General features: G+C 48.9%; 1 protein-coding gene across 2 annotated transcripts; it reads right to left on the bottom strand.

Moving 5' to 3' along the window:
* Nucleotides 1-608: 608 nt before the first annotated feature.
* Nucleotides 609-23,650, bottom strand: CNOT7 (CCR4-NOT transcription complex subunit 7). Of its 2 annotated transcripts, none has more exons than XM_036763080.1 (7): nt 23,473-23,650; nt 19,236-19,454; nt 17,649-17,842; nt 11,822-11,983; nt 7,762-7,906; nt 5,821-5,931; nt 609-2,220 (listed from the first exon to the last, which is right to left on the bottom strand). In XM_036763080.1, exons 2-7 carry the CDS (start codon nt 19,350-19,352, stop codon nt 2,092-2,094), a joined length of 858 nt encoding a protein of 285 aa, XP_036618975.1. In that variant the 5' UTR covers nt 19,353-19,454; nt 23,473-23,650; the 3' UTR covers nt 609-2,091. The 2 variants fall into 2 exon arrangements, with proteins under 2 accessions (XP_036618975.1, XP_036618976.1); XM_036763081.1 differs by lacking the exon at nt 23,473-23,650 and adding an exon at nt 23,122-23,290.
* Between the last annotated feature and the right edge of the window lie 7 nt (nt 23,651-23,657).

Below are 23,657 nucleotides of genomic sequence, written 5' to 3' on the forward strand. Positions count from 1 at the left end.
GACCAAACGCTGGACACACTACATGACAGCGATACACCCCTTTGGTGAGCAAAGCACTTACTGAGGAATCTTGTGCAAGAGCCATTAGGCCAGCATTTTGCACTACTGAATTCACCTTAAAAAAATATCAACGGTGGGGACTTGTTTTCTAACTTTGAGTCAATTGTGTAACTATGGGAAAAGCCTTAAGAAACAGCCAGACGTGTAAAAAGCCTTCTAGCAACACCACAGCCAAGTGTTTAGAACAGGCCTTGAGGCCACAGGTTCTCCACCCCCGGTCTAGAACCATCTGGTGATGAAATGCAGAGAGTATGGCACAGTCCAACCAACACTGGACACCAGGCATCAAAAGACCATGAATCTCCCGACAGATCACTTGTGACCCTGGGTCAAGTGCTTCCTATCTTTGGGTCTCGGTCCTCTCATCTAAAGTGGGGTCAGACTGGCTCAGGCGGTTTGACTGTTAACATACAGAAAGCAGACTTTGGGTCACTTTTTTCACAGGGGAAGAGGAAGTGGGTTGCTGAGGTTTGGAATAGTTCCTGAATACCGAAGGAAAATCCACCCCCAAACAAAGGCATTTTTAAAGAAGACCACCAGTCAAGGGATAGATGTAAGAAAACATTTTTTGAAGCCTTTATTTACAAAAGCTTTAAAAACAAATAATACCTTCTGTTCTGCAAGTAACTTTTCTGAAGAAGGACCACCCAGTTACAGCATTGTAACTCAACGAGAAAAGAATGTTAAAGTACAAGGGAACAAGCCAATCTGGCAAACAGCTAATACGACTTGAGTTAAGTGCAGGTAACACACACACACCATGACTTGCCGTCCATCATCATTTCTGAGTAGCGTTTAAGTTACCCATTACCAAAGTCTTCCTTCACATGCTCTGGCCTGCTCACATGCTCCTGTCTACATGGCTAAGAAAGTATTTCACAGTTATTCTGTCAATATATAGAAAATATATTGCAAAGATATACACACAAAATAAACAAGCATTACACTCCTCAGGTGACTTTATTCACTCTAACTTGTCTTGTCCTTTTGTTGTTTTACAACAAATCTCTTAATCATTTTTGTCTTTGTAGCAACTACAAAAGCATAATCTCGTCTCTTCTAATTTAATTTGGTATAAGACATACCTAAGGTGACTTGCTCTCTTTGGACTTACTGACTTGTGGAGTCGCCAAAACAAGGGCTCGGTAAATATGACTCTATCACGGGGAGGGGTGAGGGATAGCCGAGGGAGGGTAAAAGCGAGCGAGGAAGCGGACCAAGGCAAAGGCGCGGCCGCGCCACACGGGTGCCGGCAGCTCTGGCGCACAGGCGGAAAGCTGCCGCGAAGCACTTCTTCAGTCCCAAAGCCCATTCAGAGACTGATCCAAAACCCACCGGGCCTGGTGAGTGGGGCGGCAAAGCCCCAGGGACAGCGAGCGGGGGCTCGACTCTTCAGGAGCCCCTCTTTCCCTTTCGGGAGAGCTTTGCCAAGTCAACACTTTGCAGCACAGTAAATAGACTCTGTTCCATGGGTCCAAAACAAGAGAGTGCTGTGTAAAACTGGCAAATGATCAACTTTCAGGCTAACAGCAAGGAAAACCCAAACTTCTACTAAAATGGTGGATCTGAGTCACTCTCTAAAGTGCAAAATTGATGGTCCACAATCTCAAATAGCTAAAACTCTTGCATACTGGAAGGGACAGACATGAAACAGGGCAATAAGTTACAGTCAGTGCTTGTTAATCTGGGAATGGGGGGAAGAGGTGTGGGGTACAAACTAAGACCAACTAGATATGTTTACCAAAAGATCGAGTATGATACGGATGTTCCCCTTGGCCACACATGCTTGCTAACAGATGGATTAATTCTACAGCCAAATTTAACCTGAAGACTCTTCTACTTATCAGGATCTGTGGAAGGAATGGTCATAATTAGTACTGAAAGACAAAAGAGAAAACGGTCTGAGAAGGCAGGGTAAAAAAAGAAAAAGCCTTATCGTCTACTGTCCAAGGGATTTAACTGGAGATAAAACCTATATACAAGCACATGTGGAGCTCCCAACACCGAGGCCTGCTGTCCATCCATCTCATGTCATGACTGCTTGCTGGCCTCCTCTTCATACGCATTCCCCGTACCATTCTGCACATAGGAGGAGCCCGAACCAAGGCCGTACAAGTGCCCACAATACTTGGCATCATCGATGTGATCTTCAAAGAACATCTGAAGGGGAATGGTGAAGAAAAGGACAGCTTAACCCAAACCTCCTCCCAACAACCCCCCTTTCGGCAGGCTTACTCACTACTCTCAGTCCCGGCCGGCCATTCGGGATGCTGCCACCTGTGGGGTGTAAACCGGCCCAAGTCTGTGAGTGAAAAACAGGTTAGGTCCCTGCAAGCAGAGCTCGGAGGCATCAAGGAGCGAGAGCAAGAGAACCAGGATGACTCCTGCCCAGCAGCAAGCCTGGGCTGCAGAAGAGCTGGTGGTGCGAGGAAGACAGATTCCTCATAGAGGGTCAGGTAATGCTGCAAACACCACCAGGAAATAACTGGAGATGGCTGGGAAATCTAATTTCAAGGTTGTAGGTGACTCTGCAAAGCAATTTACAACGCTGAGTTATACCTGCATTAGTCCCAAGACATTTTCCCCCAACTGGGCCTGTAGAAATCTTGAAAAGGACCTAGAACATGGTAAGTACACAAGGAGATACTCCCTTTCCCCTGGCCCCTTCACAGAGATCTTTGATGTTAAAGGAGTTTGGTCTACATTCTACCCAATTCAGTCCCTTGTTTGTAATCACCCACAGCTTCTTGGCAAGAAAATCCATCACATTTATAGGATGTTTCCCATTCTTCAAAGAGCTAAGAAATTTAAAGAAGCCCTGTTATCATCAGAGAATCACCTTTTAAAAAATCAGGAAAATGAAACACAAAGCAACGTTGGCGAGCATGGTAACTATGCAAACCTAGCGGGGCATTTGAAGTCAGAAGCAGCACAGGGCAATGCTGAGAGCATGAGACTCAATGCCATTACAAGTCTGGGGCCATGCATTGGGCCTCAGTCTCCCCTTCTGCGAAACAAGGAGGGTACTACTGCCACTACCTGCCTCCCAGGGTCAAATGAGATAACGGTGTCAGCTGGCAACTCCATAACACCTTCCAGTTCACAAGGGGCTTTCTAGACTATCCTGTGAGGCACAGGCATTCACACCCCAGCTTTTCAAATCAAGGAATTCAAAAAGGTTAAGAGGCTTGTCTATGGCCATACATGCCTGAGGCAGAATTTGAACCCTATTCTGACCCCACACCAGGGCTGTCCAACCTTAGGTTTTTATTGAAACAATAGATAATATATTTTGATTTGCCATTTTAGTGAGAGGTCTGTGGAGCTAGCTTGGCTTCGTTTACTAAAGCATCTATGTAAATTTCTAGGCTTAAATGCACTAAATGGACAAATCGCACTGCGTGGGCCGCAGGCATTCTGGACGGCCCAGCCCTACACAAACCAAAAAATCATCATGATTTAACATTCTTCACTTAATTCCAAAATAGAGATACAAATTCCCAGATTTAGATGTATTCCTGAAAAATTAAACAGTTAAAGTCAGATCAGAATACTCTAGAGCAGGCTGCTTCTGAGAAGACCCCTTTGGCTAATCTTTGTGAAGCACAGAGTATCATCGCTGACTCCAGGAGGGCTTGTGACAGATCCCTGCTCTCCTCATTTCCCTGATGTGAATGCTCCATTGACCAGGGCAGATGTTCCTTCCAAGCCTTTGGAGATAAATAGTTCAAGACCATGTTTTCACAAAGACCAAATTTTGTCTCTTTTGGCTTGGATTTATATTCACATTCACACAGATCTTAGCCCACCTCCTGCCAGATTCGTCTTACCTACCTTCCCAATGTTAAAAAAATCTAACACGTGGATTTCTTATTTTTAGCCCAGAGAAAGGCCTCCACTTTTAAAGTGGCTACAGCTAGGACGTGGATCGAAGTCAGAACGTCCAAGTCTGAGCTCTGGTTCTGCTGACTGGTAGCTATGACTTGTAAGTTTTACTCCCACCGTCTGCCTCCTCCGGCTCTGCTGAACGCAGCTAGAAGCAATCAAGAAGGCACTGGATCCCCTCCAGATGGGCGACAGTCACCCTCAGCTGAGCCTCCACTCCTCCTAAGAATTCTCCCCTCACTCAACCTAGCACTCTCTTCCCTCAAGCCTCCCAGCCCCCATTCTTTCCACTGAGGATCTCCCCTGGTATTCTGCACCCCTCCCCACCAAATAGACTGTTTGTAAAAAGCCCTTCTCCCATCCTCTGACAACCTCTTTCTCTCCAGTCTCCAAAGAGGCCACCCTTCTCCTCCCCAAGGCCAACCTGTCCACACAGACGCACCAGCAGAATATTTCCTCCTGATCTCTCTAACCTCCAATTTGAATCTAAACAGTCACGATGCACACAAACCCTTTTTCTTTGATATGTTCCTTCCCTGCTGACTACAACGATCACCACCCACCTCAACAACTCCTGCTGGACCCTACCAGCCCTTCGGCTCTCTTTCTCTTCTCAGCTGAACTCCTTGGGAAAACCTTCGGCACACTCTTCCTTCCCTCCCTGGCCGCCCACTATCTTCTAAACACGCTCCTAACACTCCACTGCTCTCTCCAAAGTTACCAATGGTCTCTTGTCAAATCCAACCACCTTTTCTCAATCCTAGAGAATAATGTTGATGTCACCCACTACTGAATGATCTGTTCCTATTACCTCCAGGACCAAAGAGAAAGCTCTTTGTTTGGAAAGTGAAGGTTCTTCATGAGCAGACCAGCCCTGCCCCCCTCCCCCTTTCAATCCTCCACATAATTCCCCTCCATTCACACTTCAGCCCAGCCACAATAGGGTGTACCACCTCCCATCTCAAAGCCTTTGTAAAGGCTATCCTCAACACGAAGAATGCTCCCCTGCCTCATCCCTGCCTTCAGAATTCAGCTTAAAGATGCCTGCTACCCAGGCATTCTCCTTTAAGGCTTCCTTCCACAGATACATTCCTGGAGGTGTACCTATTTATACACACCGTCTCCTCCATTGGAGTGGGAGCTCCTGAAAGGCAGAGTGCCAAGCACACAGGACTACAGACTGGCCACTGTTCTACAACTGGTAGTATGAGGGAGTTGCCTGGAGGCTCTGAGAGGTTCAGTTATTTTCCCAGGATCACACAGTCAGGACTTGAATCCAGGCCAGCTCTCCACCCACCAACCATATCACTCTCATGAACAGTAACTGAGGAGCTGAGATCTATTCACTGGTAGCTCACCAACCCCCCCCCCCCCCCAATAGCTAAGGCAAACACGATCTCCCTGTGCCAGCCAGATTGGGGGGGGAGGGTAACACAGAGGTCACTCCTCCAACCACCCCACCTCAAACAGGCCACTTCTGGCCTTCCTGGACTGGAGTCCTCCAGGGGAGAACGGAGGGGTCAGACTGGGTGACAGGCAAGGCCTCCTCCTGCTCCAACATCCCATAACCATTCATTCAGAACAAGAATCCATCTACTAGGAACCATAAGCCCAGCTCAGGGGGCCTGTGTCACACCAGCCAAAGAGAACGGAAATCGGGGTGGCAGGGGAAGGGATTAGACTAGGTGATTCTGCTCTGTCTCACAAAGAAATGAACCCCAAGGCCAGAAAGAGAGCTTTCTGGAGTAATCAGAAAAAAATCCCTGCCTCCTAAGCTCTTCCTGCCCACTGGAAGTGTCTGCCACAGAGAAAAAAGAATTAATTGTAAATGCCCTACACATCACAAGTGAGTAAAAAGCAGTGAGTTCTTCATACTTCTCTCATTTTGAAAAAGGCCATTCCCGTCAGTAGCGAATCGGATCCTGCCTGGTGCTGTGGTCCTATCCGCTCCAACTCCAGCTGCTCAGCCACTTCCTGCAGGCCGCCCTACAAGAAGGAGAAGGGCCACTGTCACAGAGGAAAGGCACGTCCACGGCCAGCTCAAGTTCCACGACATAGAAGTGCAAGGTGACAAACGTGAGAAAAGTGGGCTGCTGTTTACTGACTCACCTGCATGCGTTTACAAGATATTTGGGAGTGAGTTTTCCCATTACGATAAAGACAAGGGGCAACCAACTGATTACGTGACACTTGCATCATGGCTGACTCTCCCACAGCACTAAAGGCTGTGCGGCCTGAAAGACTTAGAACTCTGATCAACCCAAGGACCCAAATGATTCCAGAGGATGCATGATGAAACGTGCTGCCCACCTCCTGATGACCCAGTGCAACCCTGACTTCTATTCTGCCTTTGGATGTGGCCAATGTGGAAATCTGTTTTGTTGGGAGTATATATGTTTATAATGGATTTTTTTTCTTACTTTCTCAATGGGGAGAAAGATGGAGAATTCAGATATGAAAACACAATTCAATTTTAATAAAATCTCTAAAGAAGAAAAAAAGAGTTCCCGTGACCCACCCACAATATGGCCCAATGGCAGAATGGATTAACGAAAAGAACACTAGACCAGGAGCAGGATCACTAACATTCCAACACGGACACTCCCATCCACTAGCTGTGTAGCATTGAGTAAGCCTCCATCTACCTCTCTAGGCCTCTGCTTCCTCACCTGTAAAATGAGAGGCTGGTACCGAACAATCTTCCTAGGGTCACATCTAACTCTTACCAGTCTATGCCTCTAAAGCTCGGCTGAATCAGAGATGATCTGGGACAAGACCCACTGGAATCCATGACACAAGGAAGCACCAGGGAAGGTCTTTAGAGGAAAAGTAATGAATCTGTTTATTTCTTCCCTGAGCTCCAGTACAGTCCACTGCTGGACAAAGCTGATGTGCATTCAAGGCTACTACGAGATGCCACAAAATGTTTTTGAGAAATTGTGAGTGATCCCTACAAGCAGCAGGTTCTGATGGAATACGTGAGTGCAAGTGGGTGGGCTGCAATCTATGCCCCACAAACTCCCTGGGACACTCACTCTCCCCTCACAGCCAAGATGACTCCTTTGGGTCAGAAACCAGCCATGCCTCTCCAAAGTCTGATCTCTGCCCAGTCCAGTCCTGCTGAGGCCAGCTCTGGGGCCCTCACATGGTGGCTGTTCCAGCTTTTCTCTTGCCTTGACACTGATTTAGAGAGACTGCTGAGGCCCGGAAGGTGTTACGTGGAGTAATCACATTATAAATGTTGTTTCTTTCATTCACCTGCCATTGACTCTTTGACACCTCCTCCTCCCCCCATTCTCTGCTCTTTCACTCATTTCTGGGGAAGAAAGGGTCCTGCACAGAAGATTCCGTTGGCAAAGCATTGATATAGTGCCTGGAGCACAGTAAGGCCTCAGTAAATCCTTCCTTCCTTCCTTCCTTCCTTCCTTCCTTCCTCTCTGCCAAGGCCAACCATCCCACCCCCGCACAGATCCTCAATCCCAGCTCCACGTTTTCTCTCTGATTCAATTTTCCCTTCCCTGCCATCGACAAACAAGCTTTTACTAAAACCTCTTAAAAAGCGCCTCAGTTTGACGCCCTTCACAACTAAAATCTTTTAGACCTCGGCATCCACCCTCTCCGTTCCCTCTTCCCACGTCCCGTCTGGACCCCCCACGCTCTGGTTTCGGATGTGTCCTCACACCTAAGAAGGAAGGACACCACCCCCCTCTTAGGGCAATCACAAGCACCTCTCTTGGTTTGGGCTTCCTTCAAAGGGCTGTGCTGGAATCCCTGTGGTGCCGCCTATTTAGCCAAGGAGCCAACACTGAACCTTACCTTGAGGTTCTTGCAGCTCTTCATGAGGTACTTGACATCATAGATAACCGGAAAGAACAGTCGGAGGATCTCAAAGAAGTCCAGCTCTTCTTCAGGCAAGTTCGAGTTGGTCAGGATTTTGATTAAATAGCCAAAGTCATAACCACTATTAAAAGGGCCAAATACAAGAAAGGGGCGAGATGAATCCCAAAGAATGCGCAGTACACCTCCAGCTCTGTGATGTGGTTTCTGGGACCCTCCTCCCTCCAGCCCTTCCCTCTGGATGGGGCAGCATCTCTGACCCCTGCTAGGCAGGTGGTCAGGTCTGTAGTGTGTGACCCAGACGGAAGGAAAGGCCAGTGTGGCCGGGCTTCTGAACATATGCCATGCCACGGGGAGGTGCTGTCCAAGAGCGCAGCAAGGAAATGCTTTGGATGGTTGTATGTGAAAGCTCTAGAATTGAGCCCCCTTGTAGGAAGATTCCAACAGTGATGAGGCTTGTGCTGCCAGACTGCTGGCAACTCACTCTGCAAATGCCACTTTTAGCTCAAGTTCCTTTGCTGCATTTCTGACCCACCCTGAGCACTGGGACAAGAGTCACTGTTCCCAAAGAAAGGGCCACTATGCTCTCAGTGAATCTCCTATTAAGCCACAGCAAGCCCCAAATCGCCTTAACCTGGGGAAAGGGTGGGGGGAGAGGCAGCCGAGGTCAGCTCCATTCACTGGCCTCTCCCCTCTGGGGTAAAAGACCCATGTCTCGAGGGACCAGACTATGAAATCCTCCTATCTTCACAAAGCTGGGGCAACACCAACCATCCCTTAGGCAGGTTTCCTAGGAAACAGATCCGACGTGTGTTTGAAACAGAAAAACCAAACAAAAGGGCTGCATGGGGTGAGAAAATGGGCAGAAAATACTATAAGAAAAAGCATGGGGATTATAGAAGGAAAAACGCATGTCCAACTCCCCTTCCTGGCCTTGGGGGTCTATTTCAGTTACAATGAGAAGTACGAGGATGGCCAGAAGTGACCGACTCCGAGCCAGTATCATGACAGCCCAAGCCTCTGTCCTTGAACTGCCCCACGCCAGGCCTCTCCACTCCCTCACTGGACTCCATAGTTTATCAAGATGGCTGCACAGGCCCTGAAGCTCTGCTGTTTTCCCTCCCCTAGACCTCGCCTGCTTTCATGTCTTTCATGGTCACCTTCCTCTCCTGAAGCCCACAGCTCTCACCTCTGGCTGGGGACCCGCCCATAAGCTCACCTAGCTCCACCTTCCAACACCACTCACAAGCTAGGCCTGTCAGACATCAATGTGGTCACCTTGCCCCACCCAGACTTACCTATCACTGTCAATGGCCATTACTAATAAATGCTGCAGATACCCATCCTCCAGCCAACGCATTTCTGCCAGATGACCCTTCCCATGACCTACAGAATGAAAGCCAAACTCCTTCACCAGGTATATTTCAAAGATAAGCCTTCTACGCTCCATTATCCTGGTTAAAAACATTAACACTCTCCCCTTTGCTCCTACACTGTCTCCTTTCCAGCCATCACAGTCCTGCCTCTCATTACAGCCAGAAAGCACCTTGATGTGTCTGTCTACTTGGCTGACTACACTGTACGGGTCTTGAAGGTAGCACTAGGCTTAGTGTTCTCTTCCCTCATCAGCTACCCCTTACTCTGTCACCCAACGGTACAGGCCATCCAAATACGTAGCACTCCTACCCCAGTCCCCCAAATCTGGCTTGCAGAAGGGCCCTCCACACAGATGCCCAGAGTCCCTTGCAGCAGGCTTTTAGTGCCTGGTTTTTGTCTGATGGGCCAACATGCCTCCCTCTCCCATCCGTGTGGGGTGGGGGCCTGCTCTGTACTATGTTCCCTCTCTTGGCTTTAAAACCAGCTCCTCAAATGCCAGGAATTATAGTGAAGATGAAACAAACTAATCCACCTATTATCTCTAGGGCACTTTCCACAGTTATCTAAGTGGCTTATCTGGAGTCATACACGCATTCTAAGGGTGACCTGGACCCCAGGACCACCGCCTTTCTGCCAGCTCACTGCAGATGGACACTGAGTAACAAAACCTGACCAAGCCAAAGACTGTGGCGAAGATACACTAACAAAGCATCTGAATAAAAAACAAAAATTAGACCTTCAAAAGAAATATAGATAGATGATTTAAAATAGGGAAATCTCAGGCAATATTTCATTGTTCAGATAGTTCTCACATTATGCGAATGTGAATTTACATAAAGAATTCTCAAAGAAACCTGCATTTCCCCAAACCACCTCTGTTAACTTTACTGTACAATACCGTGTGGTAGAATTCGTGCCACCGCCGCACCTTCCGCCCCTTCTTCCTGCCCCATGGCCTCCCACCTCCCTCCAAGTGAAGGCAGAACAACAGGCATGCAGGGACCACCACCACAGGGAGATGGGGGTTTGGCAGCAGAAGAGAACTTTGCCACGCTCCCCCCACCCAGCCCCCAGTGTGTTCTTCCTCTTCGTTCCAGCCAGGCCCCTACATGGCTGGCTCTAGCCCCCATGTATTCTCCCTCCTGCTCTCTCTTCTCTCTGTCCCCAACCCCAACAAGTCCTTCAACCATTTTACAGTCCTTTCCCTCCACAGAGACAGGCCCCTCTGTTTCTGCCCACCTTCTCCAGGTCCAAGGGCAAATTTGCATTACATAAAAATCACTTTACCTGGAGGGTCTGTAAACTGAGATCTGTATGTACACCTCTATATATTTTCCTTTTTATTTTAGAAGCATGACCTATATTTGGACCAAGACATGACAGCAAGAGTGTTCTGGGGGAAACAAAGAGGGGGTGGGGTGGGGGTTGTAAAAGCACCTTTAGTCTTAAAAAGTTATCTAGTCACACAAGTACAAAGATCAGCAGGCAACAAATGAAGAATACAGTAGAGAAGAAAAAAAACTTTGAGGGACTAAAATGACCGTAAGACAGTCTCCCAGCCCCTCCCCGCCCCTAACTGACTGGTCCCAGATGATTCATATTACTGGTTTAGGAGACAAGCTGTGCCACCCTGGTGACCAACAACGCCTGGCTCCATGGCCACGGCCACACACCCCGCCCCCCCCCCCCCCAGTCAGGATACATCCTGAGGCCATGTCAGGGAAATCGAGGAGACTGAATCTTTTTTTTAACCTCTGTACTAAAGAACAGGTTAATTCAGTGCTGCTTCTGACTTTCCAATGAAACACAGAATGTTGGGAAAGCTGTCAGCAAAACTGTCGATTAGGGGATGGGAACGTTCAGCAACAACTGAGGACCGTGGAAGGGTCCCAAATGACTGTGCTTGCTCAAGGAGAGTTGATACTGAGCAAGACAAGGCATCCGCCCAAATTTCGATGAATAGCTTTTTGAGAAAGGAGACCTGAGTCATGCAAAATTCATCCCAAAAAGCCCTTCTTTTCTGGAATGCCAAGGCAATCACAGAATGTCTCCAGCTGGAGAAAAACCCAATCATTGAGACATAGGAACAATGTTATAAATGGTGGCTAGCCTGCGGCATCTACTATGTGGCTCAAGCACAGCGTTCCCGAACCTAACCAACATTGTTCTGAGGAGGACATTCTGGTGTGTCCTCTAGGCCTTAGGAATGGGCAGCATGTACCCAAGGGGGGGTAGCCTTGAAGAGGGCCAAGCGGGCCTGCTTTTGCAGCGCTCATATTCCCATCTCCTTTCCGATACATGCTCAAAGTCTGGACACCATCTTATCACTTCTTCAAACACCAAGCAAACATTTTGTTTCCTATAGTAGGATGTTTGGTTTTGTGTGCCCAGCACTTAGTACAAGGACTTTGTACAAGTCTGGTTTCCCATAGCGGAAAAATGGAATCAATTCAAAAATAAAACTTTCTTCCTAGACACCCTTTGCAACAATCTCAGGAGATGCTTTACAAGACGGTGCCTCAATGAGTAAAGTGTTTGCTAAATGGATTTAAGGATATCTCCCTGGAGGGAGTCAGGGGCAGGAAGAGAGAGGGGGAGGGGAGAAAAATGAGAGAAACAGAGGAGAGAGAGAAGGAACTAAAATTTTCCAAGCTAACTTTACCTGTGAAATGAAAGCCACTTGACCCCCTCACACAGAACAACGCCCGACGTCATGAGGAGTTCTGCAAAATACTGTGTCTCGATCCCTTCTTCCTCATGCTTTTTAAACTGGATTCCCGAGGTCGTTAGGAGCTCTATGGAGTCCTGAGCATACATGTCCTCCCTGGAGGGGAAGAGAAAAACAGGACTCAAAAAAGATGCCCCAAATGGGATGTTAGATACCACAACATGCATCAATAAATACGACGTAGTGAAGAGCAAAACAGGCTGTGAGAATTTAATGTCAATTATTCCAAAATGCATGTTCAAAAAAAATCATGCCATGTAAAAAGATCCCATACAATGCCATCCGGTGTCCCTGAAGTTGGAGGATCTGGGTTCAAATCTTGCCTACGATCAATCCTTGCTACCGGTATGAGTTTAGGCAAATCACTTTTTTTTATTCTGACTTTGCACAGAAACATTTCCAGGTTAGTCGAACATGAAATGACAGATCTCTTAGTTACGAACAGCTTCCTTTTTAAGGATCCAATGTCACCTGCAGCTTTTGATGCTGTCCTGCTGGTCTGTGCTTCTTTCTGACCTTCCTTCTGTCCTCTGTATTTTTAGAAAAGATGCCCCAATGCCCTTTTCTTGCCCCTCTCCAACCCTCCCACCCCTGCAGAAAATGGAAAAAAAAAATTCAAGCTAATCAGTTAAGCTGCTTCCTCTTCCTCCCCCTGGAAAGCATGGGCAAAGGAGAAGGAGAAGGGTCTCCCGGGATACTTAGGAAGAAGGAAGTGACCCTAAGGGAAACCGAAGTGATGCTCCATTAGGGGAAAAAAGGACTAGGAGGCAGAGGCCAACTTGACCCTCCTCATCAAGACACTGGCCAGGAGAAACGATAAACAATTGGAGGCGGGACCACAGGAAGACGAGCTAGATGCCCCAAGGAGAAAGAGGCCTGCCCTCTCTCAAGAAAGGAGGTGAAACACTCACTGGCTCAGAGACTCTACTGTGAGGCGTCTGCTCCAAGACAACAAACGCTGAGAGGAGCACCTAGGGTGGCAGCAAAGACTGGGAGCCCGTGCAGTGGCTGCTGGTGGCTCAGGGAGTCTGAGGCACGAATGCAGCATAGCTCAGAAACACCTGCCTGATGTTGGCGATTCTCCATCCACACACCTCGAGTCCCCAAGTCTCTCTCCATTTACGGTCTGCTGTAATGGCCTCCTAAACAGTCTCTGTCCCATACTCTCTTCTCTCACCTATCCCCCCACAGGTCCACATCATCTACCCAACCCTCTCCCACATGCAAAGACATCCAGGGGACAACTCACCAGAAGGCCACTCCAATTTCTCCTTCTGGACTGACTTCTGGCAGGCCCCTCCCACATTCTTTGTGCAGGCCGGACCCGCCACCACCTCTGGCCTTTGGGCCTTTGGATCAGCCCAAGTGTCACCCCCTACAGGAGGCCTTTGGCTGCCAGCATGTCACCGAAGTGACTCGTCAGTCAACAAGCACTGATTAAGCACTTAGTGTATACCAGACCCTAGGCTGAGCACTGGGGATAGAAAGGGAAAAAGAGCCCTTGCTTTCAAGATAAAGTGCTCTCAGCCTCAGTTTCTTTACCTGTAAAAGTGAGATAGCAGTGGCCCCAATAGGACACGTAAAGAGTGACCCGCAATCATCACCCAGGCTACTGCTCCCCAGGACCTCACCGTGCATCAGGGACCTCCCCAATTTGCTCCTGCACCACACACTCAGCACACCCCGAAGTGGTTTCAAATCCCAGCTCCAGTCTCCCTGCCTGCCCTGGCCATCGTCTGAGCCACTCCACCCTGGCAGCCCACATGGCAGACCCCTAGGCCTAGGCTCATCTGATGATGCTGTGGCACAATCTGCCCAGTCCTCAGATTCTTCCATCACCTGCTCGCACCTCCCGCTCAGATGTCTGAGCTGTTCACACTACTCCGAAGGGAGCAATGCATAGTCAAGGTCCATGCCCGAACCCGGCTGTGCCACCACAGGCATCTCGTACAAGCTGTCTGAGATAAGACATGGGGAAGAAAAATTCAGATAGCACTTCGCTGTGTGCCAGGCTCTGTTAACCCTGCTAGGTGGGTACAATTGAGAAAACTGAGTAAGGCAGAGATGAAGCAACCAGTCCCACATCACACAACTAGGAAGTGTCTTGAGGTGGGAATGAACTCTGGCCTTCCTGACTCCAGGCCCAGGCTCTACGGACACTGCCTAGCAGCTGCCTCTAACCCGTTCTGGTGGCATGCCCTCTGAAAAACCAGCTAAGCTCTCCCATAACTCTCCAAGACTCCAATGGCTGAGGTGTCCATCTGGATTGAAAAAAGGGCTTCTTCCATGGGAATTCCCTCTATCGGTGAACTCCCCCAAAGCCATAGGATGTTTGGGCCTTCAGCAGTGACCTGAAGATCACCACAGGAACAAACCCCCTTCCCTGCTCAGGGGAAAATGCTATTCTAGCCCATCTCCTCCTAAAGGCCGCTCTCTCCCCATTTTCAATCTTTCCATCTCTACTGGCTGCTCTCCTGCTGCCTCCAAATGTGCCCATGTCTCCATCCTGGAGAGAAAACCCCACCATCCCAGATGACCATCATCCTGTCTCTTCTGCCCTTGGTGGCTAAACTCCTTGTAAACGCACCTGCGGTTGGAGCCTCTGCTGTCTCTCCTCCCCTCACAATCTGCTTTTGATCTGACTATCCCAACTGTTCTCTCCAAAGTTATGAATAAACACTTGCTAGCCAAACCCAACAGCTTTTGCTCACTTCTCATTCTCTTTGACTTACGGGCAGCCTTATATGTTCTGAGAACCCTCTCCTCCCTAGGTTGTTGGGACCCCTGCCCAGCTCCTTCTCCTCCTCCCGCTCTGACTACTCCTTCTGTCTCCCATGCTCGGTCACTCCTCCTCCAGTTCACGCCCATTAAAATACTGTGGCTGTCTAATGGCACTGGATTCGAGGATAGTCTCTATGCTAAGGATTCTCAAATCTACGTATCCAGGCCTAATCTTTTGGCTGACCTCTAGGCATTTTCTCTTCGCCACCTATCTCTGTACTGGACATTTTGAACTTGATGTCCAATAGACATCTTAAACCCAACATGTCCAACCCCCTCCTACATGCATGTGCATATATACACATACATGAGCCATCAGCCAACATGCATTTATCAAGCATCGTCTATGTGCCAGGCATCATGCTAGATGCTGGGGAATACAAATATAAGGAGAAAATCCCTGCCCTCAAAGAGTCTGCCTTCTAACGTGGTGATAAACCATAATGTGTGGTATGGTGAAAAAAGCACTGATTCTGGGGTCAGAGCCTGGAGACAAATGGAGGCAATACACATTATGATACTTGGGGCAAACTACCGGAAGTTGTGTCACAGGTAACTCTCAAGCTTCCAACTTGAATGCTGTTCAAAGCAGGGCACCTTCAACAGAAACAGGTAATTTGGGAGGAGGGGTGGGTTTGGGGAAGTGGCCATGAGACACCTACGTGTGAGGCTGGGGCTAGATGACAAGCAGATATCTGAATAGAGATGAACTTCATTCAGAGCTCATGAGATCAAGCCACAAAGTGTGAAAGGAACAGGAGGGGACAGGAGCCACCTATTCCTGGGTGTGGAATATGTGTGAGGATATGGGTTTTCGGTCCTAGGACAGAAGCATGACACTGGAAGCCAGACTGGAAGGGGAGCTAAGAAAGCAGAAGCTCCAAGTGTAGCCGGCTTTTCTCTGTGTCAACTGTGAGAGGGAGGATGGCTGCTTCAGGGGCAAGAGAGTGAGTACAAGGTGGTGTTTTTTTTAAAGTGTGAGGGAGATCTGTGCATATTTGAAGGCAGCGGAAAAAGGGGCAAGAGCATAAAGAAAGATGGACATCGAGGAGGGTGTGGATAATGGAAGAGACAAGCTTCCCTCCAAGGGAGCCAAGCAGAGGAGACAAGACTCAAGAAGAGAAATGGAGCCACGGCCAAGAATGACCTTCTCAGACACTGCAGCATTAGAGGGGAGGATGAGGGATAATACTAGAGGCATGGGGGGGGGGGGGGCGCCACCACAAAGAACAGAGGGTAGGACCTGGGAGTCAGGAAGATCTGAGCTCAGATGCGGCCTCACCCTTAAGGCTGTGCGAGCGCACCGCAGAACCTCTCCTATAAAATGAGGCTAATCATAGCACTTCCCTCCTGAGCTGTGGTTGCAGAGGAGACAGTACATGCAGCCTAAGTGCGCACTCTTACTGTGACATTAAGGTGATTTCCGGTGTGGAGCTGAGGTCACATGGGAACTCACAAAAGGACAGTCACATTGCTTTTGGTGAACTCAGAGTCCAGGCTCTCTATGGAGAGCAAGCAGGGAGGTGCCCGTGGTTCCAGGAGAGTCAACCCTGACCTGTGGTAGGTGAGTGTGGCTAGCACAAACCTGTAGCTGTCCCAGGGAGCGGGACTCCGGAGCACACTGACAAAGGCAGAAGGTGGACGGTGGGAGGAAGGCAGGGTCTAGAAGGGCAGCAGTCAGGACAGGACGGAGGGTCAAGGCGGGACCCTGGCCTAGGGGAGAGGGGCTGGAGGGTTCACTGAGGGTTAGAGGGAGAACTAGAACTTCACCTTTTGTCCTAGAAAAGAGTTGCAAAGTAAGTGGGTGAGGCTGACCAGTGGCGGAACAAACAGCAGTTTATAAAGGTAACGGAATGTTGTTTATTGTTAAGGATGAGGACCGTGAACGATCCAGGGAAACCTAAGACGGCTTTAACGGACAAATGAGGACCCAAATAAGCAGAACCAAGACATTATTCTACAGGATCACCACGCAACACTCCAAGACCTACTCTGAGGAATTCAAACAAGAACAAGGAAGCGCGCTTTCTGCCTCTCTAGAGAGAAGTGGAGGACTAAAGGGGAAGAATAAGAAATGCATTATCAGACGAAGCCAACATTTTGATGTGTTTTGCTTACCTGTTACTAGCAAAGTTTCTATTTAGGGAAAGATGGTGAAATCATTAAGAAGTTGTAGTAATTTATTAAAAATTACTAAAACACTTTCTTAAAAGCTTTTAAACCTATTTCAAATGGCTCTCACAAAGAATATAGATACTATTACTGTCGCTTTAAGAGCCAAATGGGATGTTGAGAAAAGTAGCTTTTGTGGGCAGGTGTGAAACATCAGGTAAAAATGTCATGAAGTGTTTCTGCTTACGGAGTCAGAGACGGGGCATATGTTTGGTCTTTGGTTCAGAAGGGATCTAGAAAGACAAGCCTGTTCCCAATAATGAATTTAACTCTTGCCTTGAAAACATACAGAAGATTCAAGTATCTGCAGCGGACCAAAGCCTTTACTGTTTTACCAGGAGTCTGAAGTGAGTGGCTTTCAACTTTCTCTTAGCAAAAATACTATCGTCATCTATGTCTTTATGATTAATTTTGTGAATGAAACTTGTCAAGTTTCCCCAGTTAAATGACTACTCGATGCAAGGAAACAGGGATCTTAGCTAACAGACAATAAATGAGTGTGACAACGCTGAAGCGCGCCGCGGGATTGCCAGGGTTCAAAATAACAAAATTAAACAAGAAAACAAACCAAGCGACAGGCTAAAGGGGGACGCACAAGGGAGCCTGGCAGACCCTATAACCTTTACGAGGGCCATCAGGTAAGTCTTCACGTTGTCTTTAAAGCGCTTAGTACTCGTCTAAACCTTAACAAAAAATGAAGCTTCACTTTTGAAGTAACACTTTTCACAGAATTTTCAATTACAGCCTCTTAAAGGACAAAAAAAATCCCCAACCCTCCAATTAAAAAACCTAAGGTCTCTAAACTTACGTTAAATTAAACTTGAAGTTGAACTGCCATGTTGAAGTTCCCGGAGGGTATTCTCCTTGCTCATTCATAAATGTTAATCCAAGCTGAATTATCTTTAGCAAGTCTACGTTACATCTCAACAGCTGGTACTGATAGTCAGCGTTACTTCTGAATTCTCCGATGGGTCTTGCAACCACACCTGGAAACTCGGTGTCCTGTAAGAAATTAGAAATTCATCATCTGTCAAAGTACCTCAAATATAATCCGATCACTCCTAAATTACTTAATTTTTCTTTAAGCAAAAAACAAAGAATTCTGCTTTTTAGGTGCTACTTTACAATTCACAGTCAACGTCTCACCAAACAACCTACATATAACCTTGCTTTTGTTGAATGTTAAAACTTCTTAAAAGTTTTTAAATAATAAAGAATTGCTTCTTTAAAAACACAAAATAGTGATTTTAAAGTTTGAATTTCTTGGGATTTTCCTATTTAGCAAAATTCTCTTATGCAGAAGGCACATAAAACAGACCATATCAAAGACAGTCAAACACGTTTATACTTGAGGGAAAAAAAAAAATCACAGTTCAAGTCCCCAGAAGGGTTATATGAAATTGTGGTCATTGTATACCACGATACCAAGAACCCAGTTCTTCCAAGAATTAGGGCTAAAGTCCAAAGGGACAGTTCCCGATCCCCTTTTGAAACGATGTCCGTGTTAGCATTGCTTACTCATCTTAAATTTTCTTTGGCTAAAACATTTTTTGCTTCCTGAAAAGTACAGTGTAAAAAACATTCCAATCCCACCCACTCAACTCTGTGGGAAGTATCTCTTCTCCCATGTTTCCACTCCTGACTGGTGAGGGAGCAATAGCTGTTTCACCTGCCAAAGAGTGGGTTAAGACTTTTGCAGGATTAGAAAATAACTGATTTCTGGTTACCTGGAAGTCTGCATTTGTTAAATGGAACAAAATTAATTTAGTTTAATGCTCCTCAAACTCCTCCTCTTCTCCACCATCCAAAAATAAATCACTGTGATGTGGTTCAGTTCTCAATGTCTCAAGGAGGAAATGGAGATACACTACACATCCACTTAAAAATGAAAGAGCTTCACTGACAGGCAGACTACTAGTTCAATTTAGTGTTTTCCTTCATGCTAAGGATTAACCATAGATAGTCAAGGAACCAGAGAAAAGGTCTCTAGCAGGCTGGCTCCTCTATGGAAGATTCAAAGAAAGATAAGCATCAAACAAGGTCAGAAAGCATGGTTCAGGGTCTTTGATCTATGGAATAGCAATGAGACCAAAGAACTGTTTAAGCAAATATAAGGAAAGGAAGCTTCAAGTTGTCATGAATTAAAGTTTTGTTTTTTTTACAATCCTTTCTCTATGGAAAAAAAGCCATTTGGTTAATTTTCACTTAACAAAAACAAAACACAGCCCTAACCCATGTTCCAAAAACAAATCCTAACATTTACATATTTTCCTCTTTTCCACCATTCACATCATGCACATCGAAGAAAAGCCACATGACTGAACAAGCAGCAATTTTACAAAAAGCCAGAAACAACCAAAAACACACAAGGTAAAAAATTAGGTTAGATGCATACCATGGCAACATAATTATACTTCCGTATAACTTGACGAATTTTCTTCATCTCGTCATCCAGGTTGCAAGCCCAAACTTCACAAATTCTTTGGCTATGATCTACGGTCGCTGCTGGCATAGTGGGAACACGAAGGGTTTAGATGCCAACAAGCATCAAAATATTACACTTGATTGAAGAGTCGTTTTACAAAATAAGTTTTCTTATCCTTTATTTTTGTACCTAGAACATTCAAAAAGAAAAACAAATTTAGAACACGATTTCAGTAAGCATTAATAAATTCTGTCCCCAAAGCAGTCTCACCCAGTAAACCTCCTTAATATCTACTTGTAAAGTCTACCTCCTCATCACAAGTAACCTAGATTTCCCCTGACTTGCAAAGTATACATCTCCCAACTGTACAGAATGTTCATATTCTTCTGATAAAATTACACTAACCAGCTATGTGACCTTGGGCAAGGCATTTAACTACTTCAAATGAAAAATGAGAGGGATGGGCCAGAAAGAGTACAAGAGAATTAGAATTACAGAATGTTCCCTCTGGAAGAGAACTCGAGAAACCTTCAAATGCAGAAATTCTTAATTTTTGGTGTCACAGACCCCTTTCGGTAGTCTGATGAAGCCAATGGACCAACCCCGCTGTGAGATGTTTTTAAATTGGTGAAGGAAATGCTCAATTACAGCTAAAGGTCAGTCAAAACAAAATGATCCCCTTCCCCCCTCGCCCTCCCCCCAGTCCACAAACGCCCCTGAAATCTATTCCGACCTCGACCAAAGTTTCTTATCTGCCTGTCCAGGGTTCTTTCCACCTGTCAGCCCACAGTCATTTATTATTTAGTGCTTCCAATAAGAAGCGCTGAGCTAAGCTTTGGGGATACAAAGAGACACACTCCCTGCTCTCAAGGAGTTCATATTCTAATGGGGGAGACCAAAACCAAACAAAAACCCATCCAGATAAGCAAAAGACCGAGTAAAAGGAAAGTCATCTCAGCTGGAAGGCAGGCACCAAGTAGGGGATGATAGGTAGGAAACGGCTTCCTGTAGGATTTGAGCAGTGTCTTAAAGGAAGCCAGGAGGCCTTCTCAGCACGGAGGTTAGCCAGTGAAGAGGCAAAGAGCTAGGGCAGGGCATGATAGGGATGGGCAACAGCTGGTAGGCCAATGTCACTGGATCATAAAGTTCATGGAGGGGAGTAAAGAGCAAGACAACTGGAGCCATACGAAGGGGCTAGGCCAGAGGATTTTGTGATTGGAGAACCAATAGGGAGTTTCCCGAGTAGGGAGTAGATGGCACAGCCAGGCCTGTGGTCTAGGAAGATCTTTCTGGCAGCCGAGAGCATGACCTGGGCAGGGAGACCCACCAGAAAGTTACAGCAACGGGTGAAGACCTGCTGTAGGACAGTGGTGCTGTCAGAAGGTGCACATATGAGACACGTTATGTAAGGAGAAAACGATAGGACTTGGTTAAAGATTGGCCATGTGGGATCAGTGTGAGGGAGGCATTGAGGAGAGCACCAAACTCCTTGCCCCTCCCCACCCGCCTTCCTGCCATTTACACTGTCTGTACCTTGTCTGGATGGGTTTTGGTTTCTGAGTGAGGAGGACCGAAGGGCAGTTGTAACGGGCCCTGGCAGTAATGGAGGGATTGGGAAGGAAAGATAATGGATTCACTTCCTTCTTTCTCCACTAAAAAAAAAAAGTCTAACAAGCTCATTTTTTATTTCTTTCATTTTCAACTTTATAAAACCAAGTGGTTTAACTTGAGGATTCTGAAGACCTTTTCTGGTGTTAACACTCTGAGAATCACAACCAGGGAGACTATAGCTAACAAGTTGAGAAAAATCATAAAATCTGGACTATATGCTAACTTGAAGGGTCTGGTTCAAAATAACGGCCACAGATAAAAGGAGAAAGATACTAGGGTATCCAAAACATTAAGGCACTAAACAGGAAGACCCCAAATGAAAGGTGATAGGGCACCAAGGCACTACTGGAGAGAATACTGGGGCCTGAAATCACCAAAGCCAGCCTCAGATACTGACTAGCTTTGTAACCTTGGTAAGTCACTTAACCGCTTTGCCTCAGTTTCCCTATCTAAAATAGGCTGGGGGGGGGATCGAATGAGATGATATTGTAAAGCTTAAGCACAGTGCCTGGCCACAAATGCTAGCCCTTGTTATCAACTGCTGCCCCATTCTTTCACTTCTTAAGGAAATAAGCAACAAATCTCTTCCATCTAATAGACGCAAACTGTAATAAGAGTACAAGTAATTCCTGTGGCAGTTAGGTGATGTGGTGGAAGACTGGCCTTCTGAATTCAAATCTGGCCTCGCTGCGTGACCTTGGGCAAGTCACTTAACCCGTCTGCCTCAGTTTCCTGATTCCTAAACGGAAATGGCAAGAAACCTAAGATGGGCTCGTGAAGAGTTCACATCCGGCTGATGCGTCTCTTTCCCGGTTCTACGTTATCAAATTAACAGACTCTCACATCTAGAAAGAACCTCGGGGATTATTCAGCTCAACCGCTCAGTTATTTCCATCATGAGAAACCGAGTCCAGAGATCACAGGGCTTCTCGTGCCCCAGACACATTCAGAAACTAGGTCTCCTCGCCTGGAGAGCATGGTGGGGGTGGGGGGGAGCGTGTGCTGGGAATGACTGCTGGCTTCTCCCCAAAACCAAGGCCACTTCTGGATCCTTACATTGCCACACTCTCAAGATCGCATCACCCAAACTGCAATGGGGGGGAGGGGCGTGGAGCGACGCACTCCCCAGCAGGAGGTGTGCAGAGGGGCCAAGATCGGCTACATGGGGGGGGGGGGCAGATCGAGGAGGGAATCATTCAGAGCTGCGCCTCTAGAACACGCCCTCCAGAGACGCGCTGTCTCTCTGCAAACCTTCAGTCTCAGGAGCCGGTAAAGAAGGTGCGGAGGTTGTGCCTCAGGGCCCACACTGCGCTCCCAGTGGAGCTGGCGCCCTAAAGGGCGACCCTTTGAAAGGGGAAGACCCTGAACTCCCCGAGGTGACCCCCGAGTCACTGGACCGACGGCGGAATCCGGGGGAGGGGACGGGACCCCCCGCGGCCACCACCCGGCCCCGGGCTTTTGATCCGGAATCTAGGAGACTGTGCTTTTCACTCCATCTCCGCGTCTCACCCGAGGCTTCACTAAGAGCCGGGACTCCCAGGAGGGTCTGCGTGGCCCCGGGGTCCTGGGCCCAGACCGGGCGCGGCGGGGTAGGGGAGGGCCGGGCCAGCCCCGCCCGCCCGCCATGACCGCAGGGCCTCTCGCCCCTCCCCCCTTCCAGCCTTTCCGTTGGGCCCGGGCCGGGAAAAGTAAAAATAGCCCTCCCCCACCCCCGCAGAGAGGGGGAGGGGCGGATCCTCCCTCCCACCTCCCCCCCCCGGCCCCGCAGCGCCGACGTGTCCCGGCCCCGCCCCGGCGGGAGGGGGGAAGCTCGCAGAAGGTTCGGGAAGGAAGGCGGGCGCGGGCGGGGCGGGAGGGGGAGGGGCGAGGAGGCGGCGGCGGCGGCCCCGGGGCCAACAGTCATAAATAGCCCCCGCCCCCTCTCCCAGACCAAGGACGAGGCCAAGGACGGGGTCCGGAGGAGCCGCCCCTCCCTCGTACACGCTCGCCCACCTCTCCCCCTACCCCACCCCGGCTCTGCCCATGGCCACTTTTACCGGCCAGGAATGGGGGTGAGCTCCGATCCGCCCCAGACCTCCCCTCCCCCACCCTACCCGGTGCGCCCGCCCCCGCGCCGTGGGGGAGGGGAGGCGGCGCCGGCCGGGCCCGCCCTGCCCACGTGGGCCCCGAGGAGGGCTTCCCGGAGGAGGAGGAGGCGGCGGCGGCCTGCCGGTCCCCCGCCCGCCCTCTCCAATCCGAGCTGTACCTGAGCGAGGGTGCCCTGGAGCGCGGCCCCGGCTGCTGGCCATCCAGCCTCCGCTCGCATACCTCCAGAGACGAGGGAGCTCACCTCCCGGCCAGGCCGCCCCTCCGCGCCGGGCCCGGGCCCGCAGTACAAAGCCCTGACGTCATCGGCGCGCGCCCCCTCCCCTCCCGGCTCGCTCCCGGGTTCGGCGCGCGCCGCCGCCGCGCCCCTCCCCCAGCCCGCGTGCCCGCGCCCTCCCAGCCCGCGTGCCCGCGCCCTCCCACCCCACCCCCCCCCTCCGCCGCCGCCGCGCCCCTCCCCCACCCCGCCCCTCCCCGCGCGCTCGCGCGTCGCGGCCCCAGGCGCGAGCACCTCCGCTGGTGCCGATGCGGTCGTCGTGCTCCTCCGCCTAGTCCTCGCCATAGAGTCAAGCCTCAGCGGCGGCCCCATAGACGCCTCTCGCCGGCCCGGGAGAAGGGGGCGCGGGAGCCGCGCGGCGCCACCTCTCCTCACAAGTCCGGCGAGGCGCTGCACGATGACGTCAGCTCGCAGCGTAC

The sequence above is a fragment of the Trichosurus vulpecula genome, chromosome 6 (genome assembly GCF_011100635.1).
Source record: "Trichosurus vulpecula isolate mTriVul1 chromosome 6, mTriVul1.pri, whole genome shotgun sequence".
NCBI lineage: Eukaryota > Metazoa > Chordata > Mammalia > Diprotodontia > Phalangeridae > Trichosurus > Trichosurus vulpecula.

Bases quoted from the DNA above. Each gene is read 5' to 3' on its own strand.
- CNOT7 (XM_036763080.1), bottom strand. From the start codon at position 19,352: ATGCCAGCAGCGACCGTAGATCATAGCCAAAGAATTTGTGAAGTTTGG. The intron at 17,843-19,235 runs GTATGCATCTAA...AATTTCTTACAG, and splicing joins AGTATAATTATGTTGCCATG to GACACCGAGTTTCCAGGTGT. The intron at 7,907-11,821 runs GTAAAGTTAGCT...CCCTTTTAATAG, and splicing joins AAGTGGCTTTCATTTCACAG to TGGTTATGACTTTGGCTATT.